General features: G+C 33.7%; 1 protein-coding gene across 9 annotated transcripts in view; it reads right to left on the bottom strand.

Moving 5' to 3' along the window:
- Nek1 (NIMA related kinase 1) overlaps positions 1-12,426 on the bottom strand; it is a 100,309-nt gene that overhangs the window by 31,466 nt on the left and 56,417 nt on the right. For 8 of the 9 annotated variants that reach the window (XM_070016493.1, XM_070016497.1, XM_070016498.1 and 5 more), the window contains 3 exons: positions 4,424-4,555; positions 1,196-1,261; positions 737-965 (listed from right to left, as the gene is read on the bottom strand). In XM_070016493.1, coding sequence (XP_069872594.1) covers positions 737-965; positions 1,196-1,261; positions 4,424-4,555 — 427 coding nt within the window. The remainder of the gene's footprint in view (positions 1-736; positions 966-1,195; positions 1,262-4,423; positions 4,556-12,426) is intronic. The other variant, XM_070016494.1, reaches the window with a different exon arrangement.

Genomic DNA, 12,426 nt, shown 5'->3' with positions numbered 1-12,426 from the left:
TTTTTGTGAACATACTGTACAGAGGGGTTACAATTACATGGGCAAGATAATGAGTACACTTCTTATCAAGCATTGCAGCCTCCTCCTTTGTTTACCCTTCACATCCCTTCCCAGCCTCCCCCCGCCCCTCCATATAGCCACCTTTTTGTTAAATAAGTAAATAAAGTAAATGCTATCAAATCTTTGGAATTTTCTTCAATGCAAGAGAGAATTTGACAAAAAAATAGTCCATAAAAATTATTTTACACTGGCTCTTTCAGAATATAAGCTCTAGAAGAGCACATACTTTTCTGTTTTGCTTTTTGTTATACCTGTAGTATCCAGAACAATAAGAAAATAGTGAGTACTCAGGAATTCTTTCTGAGCAGATAACACATTAAGTCAGATCTCAGTAACCTTGGGAAATGCTTAAGGGATCTAAGATTTTAATCAAAGTTCACCACTCTGCTTCTCATGAAGAATTAACAGTATAAAGTGCAAAGTAATACAATTTAAAAATGCATTATAGTTCCCTCTCATACATTTTTGTGTAAAAAGAAAATCCTTGGTATTCTGAAGACTGAATTGTTTTCTACATTCTACATGATACTAGAAGACAGCATTTCTCTTCTAGAAGGAAAATATATACAAGTTATGCAATTCCTTTAAGTGTTCTTCCTTCAGATTGCCATTTAGTCAGCCTACTAATCTACATGTGTAATAAATCTACATGGGCTATTAACATGCTTATGCATACTTTCAGTTGCAGAGAAGGACATATCCAGTGACACCTCATCCAGGGGAATCACAAGTTCACCTCCTACTTCCCACTTCTTGCGATCAGATGGGACAGATTTTTCTTTTTCATACTGTCTGGCATCCTCATGAACAATGATCTCAGACATATCGGAGTGATTCTCCTTTCCGTTCTCATCTTCTTGAGCTTTGAGATTTTCATTTAGTCTCCGTAGTATTTCACGTTTATTCTGCAATGGTTACAATGTTACATATTATATTGCACTTGCAGCTTTTTCACCAAAATTGGAAATAGGAATCTCATGGACTTTTCTGACTGGGTTGGCTTCAAATTGTGATCTTCAGATCTCAGCCTCCTGAGTAGTGAAGGTTACAGACATGAGCCACCAACCCCTGACTACAATGTTATAATATGCATATGATAAACTAAAATCACTGACAAACTAAAAATTACACTTACTGAAATAGCACTGTTGGTCTTTTGTATTTCTTCCAAAGGTTCTTGGGTATCAGTTAAACTTCTGTCCTTTAAACACAGATAATTATAAAGAAGTAATGTTATTTTAAAAGTCTACATGGAAACATCAGATAATATTGTTAACTTTGCTTTTTCATGAAATTGCTCCTTATGAACTTTTTCTATTCCTGTAGAATGTAAAGAAAATACCTTTCATTATCAGCAATGATAAACAATTAAATATTATCAACTAGTACACTTAACATATACAAGGGCCAATTCTCAATTATTGTCATATTTCAACTTAACTACATCCTCTTCTTTTATATTTAATTTTTGGTAACTATAGAAATAAAGGAAAATTCACATATTTTATTAGAGCTAAGGAACATTTTGTGAATAATTCAAGATAGACTAAGCTGTTTGAAATTGTTTCATAAGTATGAATTTATACATATGTAATTTTATAAATGTAAAAAATACAAATTTGATAGTAGGCTTTGAATTCAGGTCTCACCTGTCCTTTCTTGCTTTATTTTTTAGGGAGGTAATGATGCTTTTGGCCTTGGGCTGGTCTTAAAACTTTGATGTTCTCAATTTTGGCTGTCAAAGTCGATAGGATTTTAAGCGTGCATCACCATGCCTGGTATGTATACATATTCTTGTTAAACTATAGTCTTAAACACAATTGAAAATTGGCCTTCTTTAAAAGTAAAGAGAAAACCAAGTAATAACCATGAGTCATTTGTGCTATTAATAAGAATTTTAAGTATTTGCAATGAAGAAATTAGTAGTTTTGACAGAAAAGGTAACTAAAAGCAATTTTCAAAGTTTGAAATAAACAACATTAATCAATATAGTGCAGTAAGTAAAACCATTTAGTTATACAACTTATGTCAAATTATAAAATGATTGAAAAATACAAAAGATCACAGTTAATTAGTTTTAAAGTTAACATATATATACAAGACAAGGAGCATTTTACCCAGTAAAGTAGTCGGGAATTAGCAGTCACTACAAGCACAGAGATGAACAGCTACTTGAGATGTGACACTGGATATCAGAGGAAACCATATACTGGTATCTAAAGTTGAGGTGAACAATGTAGCACATGTAAAGCTGTCATCAGAAAGGGAAAAAGAAAAAACCGACTTCAAGAACAGTGGTTTCTTATATGAAGTTCTGGAGAGTGATCAAGAAGCTTAGATTTTCCTGTTCAGCCCTATTTTCTAGATGAATACAAAAGCTATAAAAAAAATTAGTGTAATACTCAATAGTCCTTGTAGTTAGTTTTACAAAGCTTAATAAATCTCACAAATAAAAGGTACAAACATTGATTACCAGGAAAGGAAAAAATTGAGGTTAATGTATTAAAGAAAAAAACAGAGTATTTTCTTTTTGTTTATTGAAATCTAGTATGACACTCTGTATTATGAGCTCATTTTTCCTCACCATAGAGCAGGTTTCACATATCACATAGATACCTTGGTCCATACCGAGTTTAAACTTTCTTTTTGTCAGTTGTGGGGTTTGAACTCAGGGCCTAGTTACTGTTCCTGAGCCATCTAGAAACTTTTTTTTTTTTTAAGTTTAAACTCTGCCCATATTTCCTTGTTTTACTATCTGGCATATACAGATTCAGAAATAGAAGGTAAAAGAAATAATTGTTGAGTTCAGCATAATTACACAGAATCCTCCACCATCTGCTATGTCATTAAATTTTGAATAAATGCAAACATACCTTGGACTTAATTCCTAGTGTTAGTTGCTTCAAGTACCAAAGAGATATTAGTTTTAAAAACAAAAATATGAACATTTGTTAATCATGAAGGTGGGGGTACAGAAGTATTTGCTGGACTATTTTTAGTAAATTTATTTCTATACAGTTTTGTTCAGTATCCCGTTAAAGTGAATAAGAGGTCCTGGAATGTGTACCACCTTATACCAAAATCAACAGATGCTCAAGTTTTGTTTTTTTACATAAAATAGCACTGTATTTACATACATGCTACGCACAAACTACATATATATGTGTGTATATATATATATGTAAAATCATCTCTAGATTAAATATTTAACAGTGAAATGATATATAAATAGCTATCCTAACATATTGCTTAGGGAATATTATGAGGAAAAATGTCTATACATGCTCAGGACAGATGCAATCACCACAGGCCTACCCATATTCTACACATCAGCAATAATATTTTTTTCCCCAAGTGTTTTTGATCTGAGGTTGGTTGACGCAGATGTAGAACCCTCAGAAACAGTGGGCTGAACATATTTATTGACCAAGTAGTCCTAGATACAAAAATCTATAAGTAGAAAGATTCCAGTATTCAAAGAAAGCCAAAACAATCTTAAGTAGTATATTTTTCTCCAGAAAAATCCAGGGGAACGTTAAGAATTAATGTAATTTGGGATGGGATGGAGTCTCTGGGAGGCGAGTAGACAAATGAAGAAGTGGGGGGCAGAATGCAGTAAAAAATTCAATGTGTATCCTACAAAATTAAGAAAAATGAGGGAAGAGTGGATTAGGAGGGGTGAGTTAGAATGTTAAAGGGGTGACACTGATCAAGATGCATTGTCTTCATAAACTGCTTTGTTGAATGGCAACTCCTTTGTACACTTACTTGAAAATAATAATATAAAAATTAAGAATGAATGTATTTCATTAAATTTAATTTCTTTTAAATAATCGTTCAGGGGCTGGGAAGGTGGCTCAGTGGTAGAGCGCTTGCCTTGCATGCTCAAGGCCCTGGGTTCGATTTCTCAGCACCCACATAAGCAGAAAAAAAAAAAGCCGGAAGTGGTGCTGTGGCTCAAGTGGTAGAGCGCTAGCCTTGAGCTGAAGAGCTGAGGGACAGCGCCCAGGCCCAGAGTTCAGGCCCCACGACCGGACCCAAAAAAAAGATAAATAAATAATCGTTCAACTTTGAGGAGTTCTGAATTTTAAGAAACTTACAACCTTACCAGCTAAGTGCCAGTGGCTCACACCTATAATCCTAGCTACTCAGGAGGCTGAGATCTCAGAATCATGGTTCAAAGCCAGCCCAGGCAGGAAAGTCTGTGAGACTCTGATCTCCAATAAACCACTAGAAAACCAGAAGTGGCACGTAGCTCACGAGGTAGAGTGCTCACCTTGAGCTGAAGAGCATAGGGACAGCACCCAGGCCCAGAGTTCAAGCCCCACAACCAAAAAAAAAAAAAAAGAAAAAAGAAACTTACCATACCCACTTCTTTCAAAGCTGACGTCACAGAAACAACTGGTAATATCTGTTGCTTTGATGGAGAGCCACCTGTTTCATGCTGTCCCAAAGGTGGAGAAACATTAGAACTCTTTATTCCTTTAGCTACCAACTACAGAGAAACAAGACTTGATCAAATACAATGGAAATTTTATAGCTGCATTAAGACATAAAAAGCTACATACAAACAATTCTCTCATTCTTCAATTACTTACTGAGCAAGACACTGTGATAGGTACTGGGAAAAGAACAGCTCAAAACCTATGGTCTGATATTAAACATATTTATAAACATGTCCTGTAGTCTAAAGAATTGGTTTCCATTGTGTTATTGTCTCATAAATGAGCCTAAAAAAGTCTTCTGAATGTTTATTTTTATTCAGCTTAATTCTAATCTACTATAACATTTGATATGAAAAATACTTATCAATCTTACATTTCAAAAAAGAAAGACTTCTGTGATTTCTGTAAGTTTAGGTAAAATCTACTTATCATCAACCATCCAATTTAAGAATCCTTATTATAAAAAACATCAACATAAGTGAGAATGGAAGGACAGATAGAGAAAATAAGATTTGCTTCATTGAAATGTTCATGATATTCATGTTTGTTTTTATCATGCTCTTGCCATTTAGACTTTAAACAGTATGAAGACTCTGAACTTTAACAAATACCAAGAAATGGCGTTCAAATTGCAGTTCTTGCTGTAATTTGAAAGTATGATGGCAGAAGTCTGATTCCCACTTCTAGTTTTCCTCAAATCAGTCAACAAAATTTTTTGAAGAGTATACATACAAACCCCATATTTATTGCATATCCTCTAAGAATAAAGCAGTAATACTTTGTTCATTGAAAAAATATACTTATGATCCAAATTACAAATAACTTAAAAATACACAAATATGTAATCTCACCTTGAGAGATTGGGTTAGAATATTTTTGAATTCTTATGATTATTTTATATCACAGATATAGTCAAAGGATTCATAATTCTAAGGAAATAAAAGCAAGCTCCAAAGCAGTTCTGAACAATGGCAGCATTTTTAGAAAATATTAAAAGTCATTTCTAAAATTAAAAGTAATTTTAAGAAACTGGGCACATAATAGAAGCACTAGATAAACTCTTAATAATGTATTATTGTTCAGAACAATAGCATTATTTTTAGAGCCTCAACTGCAGTACATGAATTTTCTTAAAGAAATGATTCCTATTTCAGTATCTGAATATGAAGTCATTCTTAAGAAAAACAAATTCACAATATTGTGATAAAATCAATTTGCCAACAAATTAAGACTTTAAAAAGTACCTATTAGTGCCAAACACAATACTAGATAATGAATACCTAAAATGAATTAAGACTCAATGCTTTCTTTTAAAGGGCTATAAAATAAAGAATGAGAAATATATAAATTGGTATGTTATAGAGAAATAAAACTAGAGATATGTGTATGTGTGCTAATTGAACTGAGGAAAAATGCAACAAAACAAAAAAACAGAAAGCATGGTGTAAATGTAGGAATGGGGCTAATGAAACCAGCCTTCAAAAGAGTAGCCAGTGTTGTTGGTCGGAATGTAAACTTGGTCAACCACTCTGGAAAGCAGAGTGTTTACTCAAAAGACTAAACATATAGAGTTTCCCTATGACCCAGCAATCCCACTCTTAGGCATTATCCAACTGACCACAAACCAGGCTGCACTAAAGCCACCAGCACAACCATGTTCACTGTAGCATTGTTTACCATAGCTAAGATATGAAATCAACCTACATTACATGCCCCTCAGTGGATGAATGGATTAAGAAAATGTGGTATATATACAAAATGGAATTCTAAGCTTCCATCAGAAAGAATGACATTATCCCATTCATAAGGAAATGGAAAGACTTGGAAAGAATTATCTTAAGCAAAGTAAGACAGACCCAAAGAAACAAAAGTTGCATGGTTTCCCTCATTTGTAACATTAGAATGTGCCTATAAATCTACAAATAAACTCAGTGGAACTAAAAGACAAAAAATTGCATTTGGAGCCGGGCGCCAGTGACTCATGCCTATAATTCTAGTTGCTCAGGAGGCTGAGATCTGAGGATCACGGTTCAAAGCCAGTCCAGGAAGCAAAGTCCGTGAAACTCTTATCTCCAATAAACCACCAGAAAACTGGCAGTGGAGCTGTGGTTCAAGTGGTAGAGTGCTAGCCTTGAGCTGAAGAGCTAAGGGACATTGCTCAGGCCCAGAGTTCAAGCCCCACGACCGACAAAAAAAAAAAAATTACATTTGGACATGATAAATTAAAAGATATTCTAAATATTCTAAACAATGAGACCAAAGGAGGTTATTCTGATGACAAGGGCTCAACAACTATGTGCATATGATCATATAAAATGATGCTTATTGAAATGAACTCCAAGAAATGGAAACAAGAGGTTTTTTTATTTTACTATTTGTGATGTTTTTTCTCTCTGTTTTCCTCTTTTATCACTGTTTTTGATTTGTTCCTCTTTTCTTGTATATAAGTTTATCTGATTTGGGGAGGGGAAGAGGAAGCACAGAAACAGTGGGACAAAGTGTGTACTAATGCAGTAGTGATACTCAGTAGATACTATGCTGAAAATGAACTATACATCTTGTGGGAGAGGGAAGTCAGGAGGGAAAAAACTGGGAGAAAACAAAGGAAGAGGTGACACTGTTCAGAAAGAAATGCACTTAATACCTTACTTATGTAACTGTAACCCTTCTTTCTATCACCTTTACAATAAAAATTCTAAAAGAAGAGTAGCCAGTTTTTGAACAATCATTCATTGTTCAAGGAAACCAACACCACATAGCTGAAGTAGAACACATCCTGTACCTAAAACAACCCAACTCACCCACTAGCCCTGTGAATATCTTTATTATTTTTTTTTTACCATCTCTAAACCTCATTTTTTTCTAAAACCGGAAGACTATATTCATTGTCTCCTTGCTATAAATATTGAACAATTTGTGCAAAGAAATCACTCAGCTGTGGATCTAATAAAAGGTACCAATTATTACTTACCTAGCTTCTATTAATAAAGCTATTTGGCTTAAACATCAAAAATCTGGTGGGTTTTTCTTATCTCTGATGAAATAATTCATAGAAAATAAGTTTTTGATCTTTAGAATGTAGAATTAAACAAAGACCTCTCATATATTTGTGTGATCAGACTTTAAAATTTTGGTGTTGAATAAAGGAGGTTTCAGGACTTAGAAGACAAGAGACTGAGATCTGAGGATTGTGGTTTGAACTCAACCTGGGCAGAAAAGTCCCTGTGAGACTCTTATCTCCAATTAACCACTCAAAAACTGGAATTAGCACTGTGGCACAAGTGGTAGAACACAATCCTTGAACACAAAGAAGCTCAGGGACAGCACCCAGGCCTTGAGTTCAAGCCCTACATCTGACCAAAAAAATAAAGAAGTTGACAAGAAACAGAACCCTCCCCCCCCCCAGTCAAATGTTTCATATAAATTCAAAGAAAACTTGTATTTTTAAAAAGATAAAATATTTAATAAAATTGTATGAATAAACAGAGAATAACATGGATTTCACCAACTTCAGTAAACAAAGAATAGTACTAATTTCCCTTCACATCCTGTAATATAATTTTCATTCATCCTTTTAAAATTAGTTTAAAAGTTCTTTTTATTTTGTGGCACTTGGTATTGAACCCTGTACCTCACATTTGCCAGATAAGCACTCTGCTACTTGAGTCATTTGAGATGGAGGTCTTACTAATTTTGTCTAAGCTTGCCTTGAATGTGGATTCTCTTTGTTTGGGGGGTCCATTGTGGGGCCTGGGCACTGTCCCTCAGTTCTTCAGCTCAAGGCCAGCGCTCTACCACTTGAGGAATGTGGATTCTCTTATCTCTGCTTCTCAAGTTGAAGAGGCATTTCTGAGGATCACAAGTTTAAGGGCAGCCTGGACAACACAGTGAGATCCTGTCACACTCATACTCACATTCACACACACACATTCACACAGAGAGTTTAAAAAGCTTGGTAGGTGATGCATATATGTAAACCTAGCACTTCGGATGCTAGAAGGTCTTAAGTTCAAGGGTGGCCTGGCTTATATATCAAGTATAATTCTAGCCTTTGCTATATAATGAGACCCTATCTGAAGTTAGTAGGCAGATAACTGTAACAGGAACATAAAAAAAGTCACTCATATATATACTCATTGCTCCAATTAGATATAACCAGACTCTTTCAAAGATTTTTTTCAGGCTAGGGATAGATATATCCCTAGCTCAGTGTTAGACTGATATTTACTACACATGATGTCTTCAGTTTGCTCTGCAGAAATAACTTTCTCTCATATTTATATGCATACATAGTTTATAAATAGTTTAAACAACCCTCTGAAATAATAGACAGATGGACTCAGAACAACTTTTTAAAATCTAGGCAGTACTTAGTGGATTTTGTTCTCAGTTAAAAAAAAAATGGGAAAACTCACATAGGAGGCTCAAAATTCTTTGCCTAGACCTTATATTCTTAAGCTGTAGAGGTATTCCTGTATTAATCTTAACCATAAAGGAACCCAACACAAATTACTTATTGCTAAGATTGCTAAAGAGTTAAAGAGAGTGTATGACTAAAGATAATCAAGTTTAGTACAAGTGATTATATGGAGATAGGAAAGGTCATTTAAACTCTCTCCACACTATTCCTTTTTGCATTTATAAAAGCAAATATTTATAAAAGCAAAGATATTTTAAGTGAAATATTCATATTGCTAACAATTTATGTTGTATTTCATTAAATCCTATCTTCCTGTCACATATTGATAGTCATTAGCATATAGTTTAGAATCCAAGGTAAGATAACTGACCCAGTTTGTAAGACTAATTTATGTGTACTTTATATTAATAATCTTCAGCAGCTTTCTGAAAATGTGTCCATTCTGACATATTTACACTGTTCTCTGTTTCAACTAAACAGAAGAACTTGATCACTGTTGTTATCAATTATTAACAACAAATAGATTAAGTTTTATAGTCAATAACAAAACTTACTGAAAATTTGAAAATAGTTCTGGACACTATCAATAACATCATAAGCAAGTTGATCAAATGACAAAAGAACACAAAAATTAATTTAAGAAATTAAAATAATGTTTCACATAAGACAAAAACATAAAACTTTAAAGCTGAAAAGACTTACTTTCTAAGTAAGATTGATCAGCTGAGTAAATTCTAAACAGAGTTTTCAAAATTTGATCATGATTTCACATATAAAAATTAGCAACAGATATAAAATGTTGACTTGAAAGTTTCATATATCAGGTATTATCTTTTAAAATGTTTAAAAGCTTTCTCCCTTACTCATTTTCTCAAAAGATTTCTAAATTTAATATATTTTTGCATTGCTTTCATCTCCATGAAATGTTTTAAATCCTGTTTAAATGGTTTCTAGTTTATGTATAAATTTTACTATGTGTTGAAAAATTAACCAGCAATGCCACCAAATGATTAAAAAAAAAAACAACAAAAAAAACCTTTCACCATTGCACACTGAGATTGGGTCTAGTGCACTTTTCTGTGTGTGCTGCCCCTGAATCAACACCTTCCTCATCTCCACCTACCAAATAGTTAAGATTAGAGGTTTGAGCCACCATGCCCAGCCCAGTTTATCCACTTTTGAGGCACACACAATGTACTATGTCATTTCTATATGTTGATTAAGTAGTAAGGATTGGATATATGTTAGAAAAATATTACAGTGTACTGTATATTTTGAGTACAAAATCATTTCACATGTTGTTTTCTACAGTTTAAAGATCTATCTAATTTGTAACATTATCAAATTTGTAAATATCTCAAAACCCTCTCTTTGAAGAACCAAACAGGTTGAAAAATCCCAATCCCAAAGCCAAATTCCAAATGCTTCAAATTCAAAAAGTTGTTTTTGTGCTGGTCCTGGGACTTGAACTCAAGGCCTACATGCTGTCCCTGAGCTTTTGTGCTCAAGGCTTGTGCTCTACCACTTAAGTCACATCTCCATTTGCACATTTTGCTGGTTAATTAAAAAGTCTTATGGACTTTCCTGCCTACACTGGCTTCTAACTGCAATTTTCAGGTCGCAGCCTTCTGAGTAGCTAGGATTACAGGTGTGAGCCACAGGTGCTCAGCTATATATTCAAAACTTTTTGAGCACCGAAATGACACTACAAATAGAAAATTCCCAACCTGACCGCACATGATGGGTTGCAGTATAAAACTGCAATTAGGTATATATACAAGTTATTATGGCACATAAATTTTGTGTTCAGACATGGTATCTCATTTCATGTATGCAAACATTCCAAAATCCAGAAGAATCTGAAATATTTCAGGACGTATGTATTTCAGATAAAAAAATTCAAATGTATTCTTGCTTTGTATGTGAAAAAATTTCCTGAATTACTATTTATAAAAATGTCTTAGAATAAGAATAGTCTAAGCCAGGCATTGGTAGGTCATACCTGTAATCCTAGTGACTCAGGAGGCTGAGATCTGAGGATCACAAGTCTAAGCCAGTCCTGGAAGGAAAGTCCATGAGATTCTTATCTCCAATTAACCACCAAAAAAAACCTGGAAGTAGAGCTGTGACTCAAACAGTAGAGCACTAGCCTTGAGCTTTTTGAAAAAGCTCAGGGACAGCACCTAAGCACTGAGTTCAAACCCAGAACCAGAAAAAGAAACAAAAAGAAGAAAAAGAAAAGGAAAACATTCTAAGTAGACAGAAGTGAGAACTGCATGTACTCTGAAGGAAGACTGATAGACAAAGAGAAATAGAAATAAACTACAGAAGAGGCAGAGGAATTAAAAAGGAACTCATCATATTCAAAATACTATTCCTGACTTAACCAAGATGAAATTTCTCTATTGTATTTTTCCCTGAATTTTTAAAAAATATATTGCTCTCCATTTATTTACTTATCTTTTGGTGCTAGTCCTAGGGCTTGAACTCTGAGCCTGGGTGCTGTCCCTGAGCTTTTGTGGTCAAGGCTAATAATGTTCTATCACTTGAACCTCAGCTTCACTTCTGTCTTCTTATTGGTTCGTTCCCTGGCTGGCCTGGAACTACAATCCTCAGATCTGAGCCACTAGGACAGGTGTAAGCCATTAGCAATTGGCTGTTCTTTTAAAAACTTCCTTACATGTTCCGCTTACAATATAAGTATATATGCTGGCTGAGAAAGCAACACTATATAATTTGTAATAAAAGACCTTTGATCATACATTATTCTCTACATTTAAATCCCATTCAATACCATAATTTTCATCATTACATGAGTCAGAGTGAAAATTATGTAAAATACAAAGAATAAAAATAATTATCGTAGTGATTTTTACCCTTTGTTAGATCAAATATACTTCTGAACAGTATATTTCAAATCAAATATCTTTCAATGAAAGATATGAGGAATTGAACTATATAATTCATGTTATAAAAACTGTTAATTAAAATTTGATATGACACTTATTCCTTACTAGTTAATCTCATATAATGCTGTTAATAATGCATTTTTATCCAAAGGAAAACAAAATATGATTTCCATTATTATCTAATGTCCTAAAATTCTGGTCAATGTGATAAAGAATAAAACTGTAATAAAAGATACATATTACAGATACAAGGAAAAACTGCAAAAGAATAAAGACTTTGACACTGGGCAGAACATCAGTTCTTGTTAAATTAATTTATAAGTTTAAGGCAAAATGAAAGACCTGGTTAAAATTAAAACAAATTCTAAAATCTGAAGTCTATTCAGTATAGACTGATTAACAGCAGAGGAGAAAGCCCACAGAAAAATATGGCTTGATGCACATATTTGTATATACATTTTTCTAGTATGTACAAGAATTTAATACCCTTAAGGATAGCATTAACAATGAGTGGCAGAAGGAAGATATAGTTTGCTGCATGATACTGAGACTTTGGCTATTTGGCAATATGCAAATAAAGAATTAAAAAAGA

This window comes from Dipodomys merriami, unplaced genomic scaffold (genome assembly GCF_024711535.1).
Source record: "Dipodomys merriami isolate MVZ:Mamm:240054 unplaced genomic scaffold, mDipMer1.0.p SCAF_12, whole genome shotgun sequence".
In the NCBI taxonomy this organism is placed as follows: domain Eukaryota; kingdom Metazoa; phylum Chordata; class Mammalia; order Rodentia; family Heteromyidae; genus Dipodomys; species Dipodomys merriami.
Note: the sequence above shows the minus strand (reverse complement) of the source record. Positions and strands in the feature narration are given on the sequence as shown.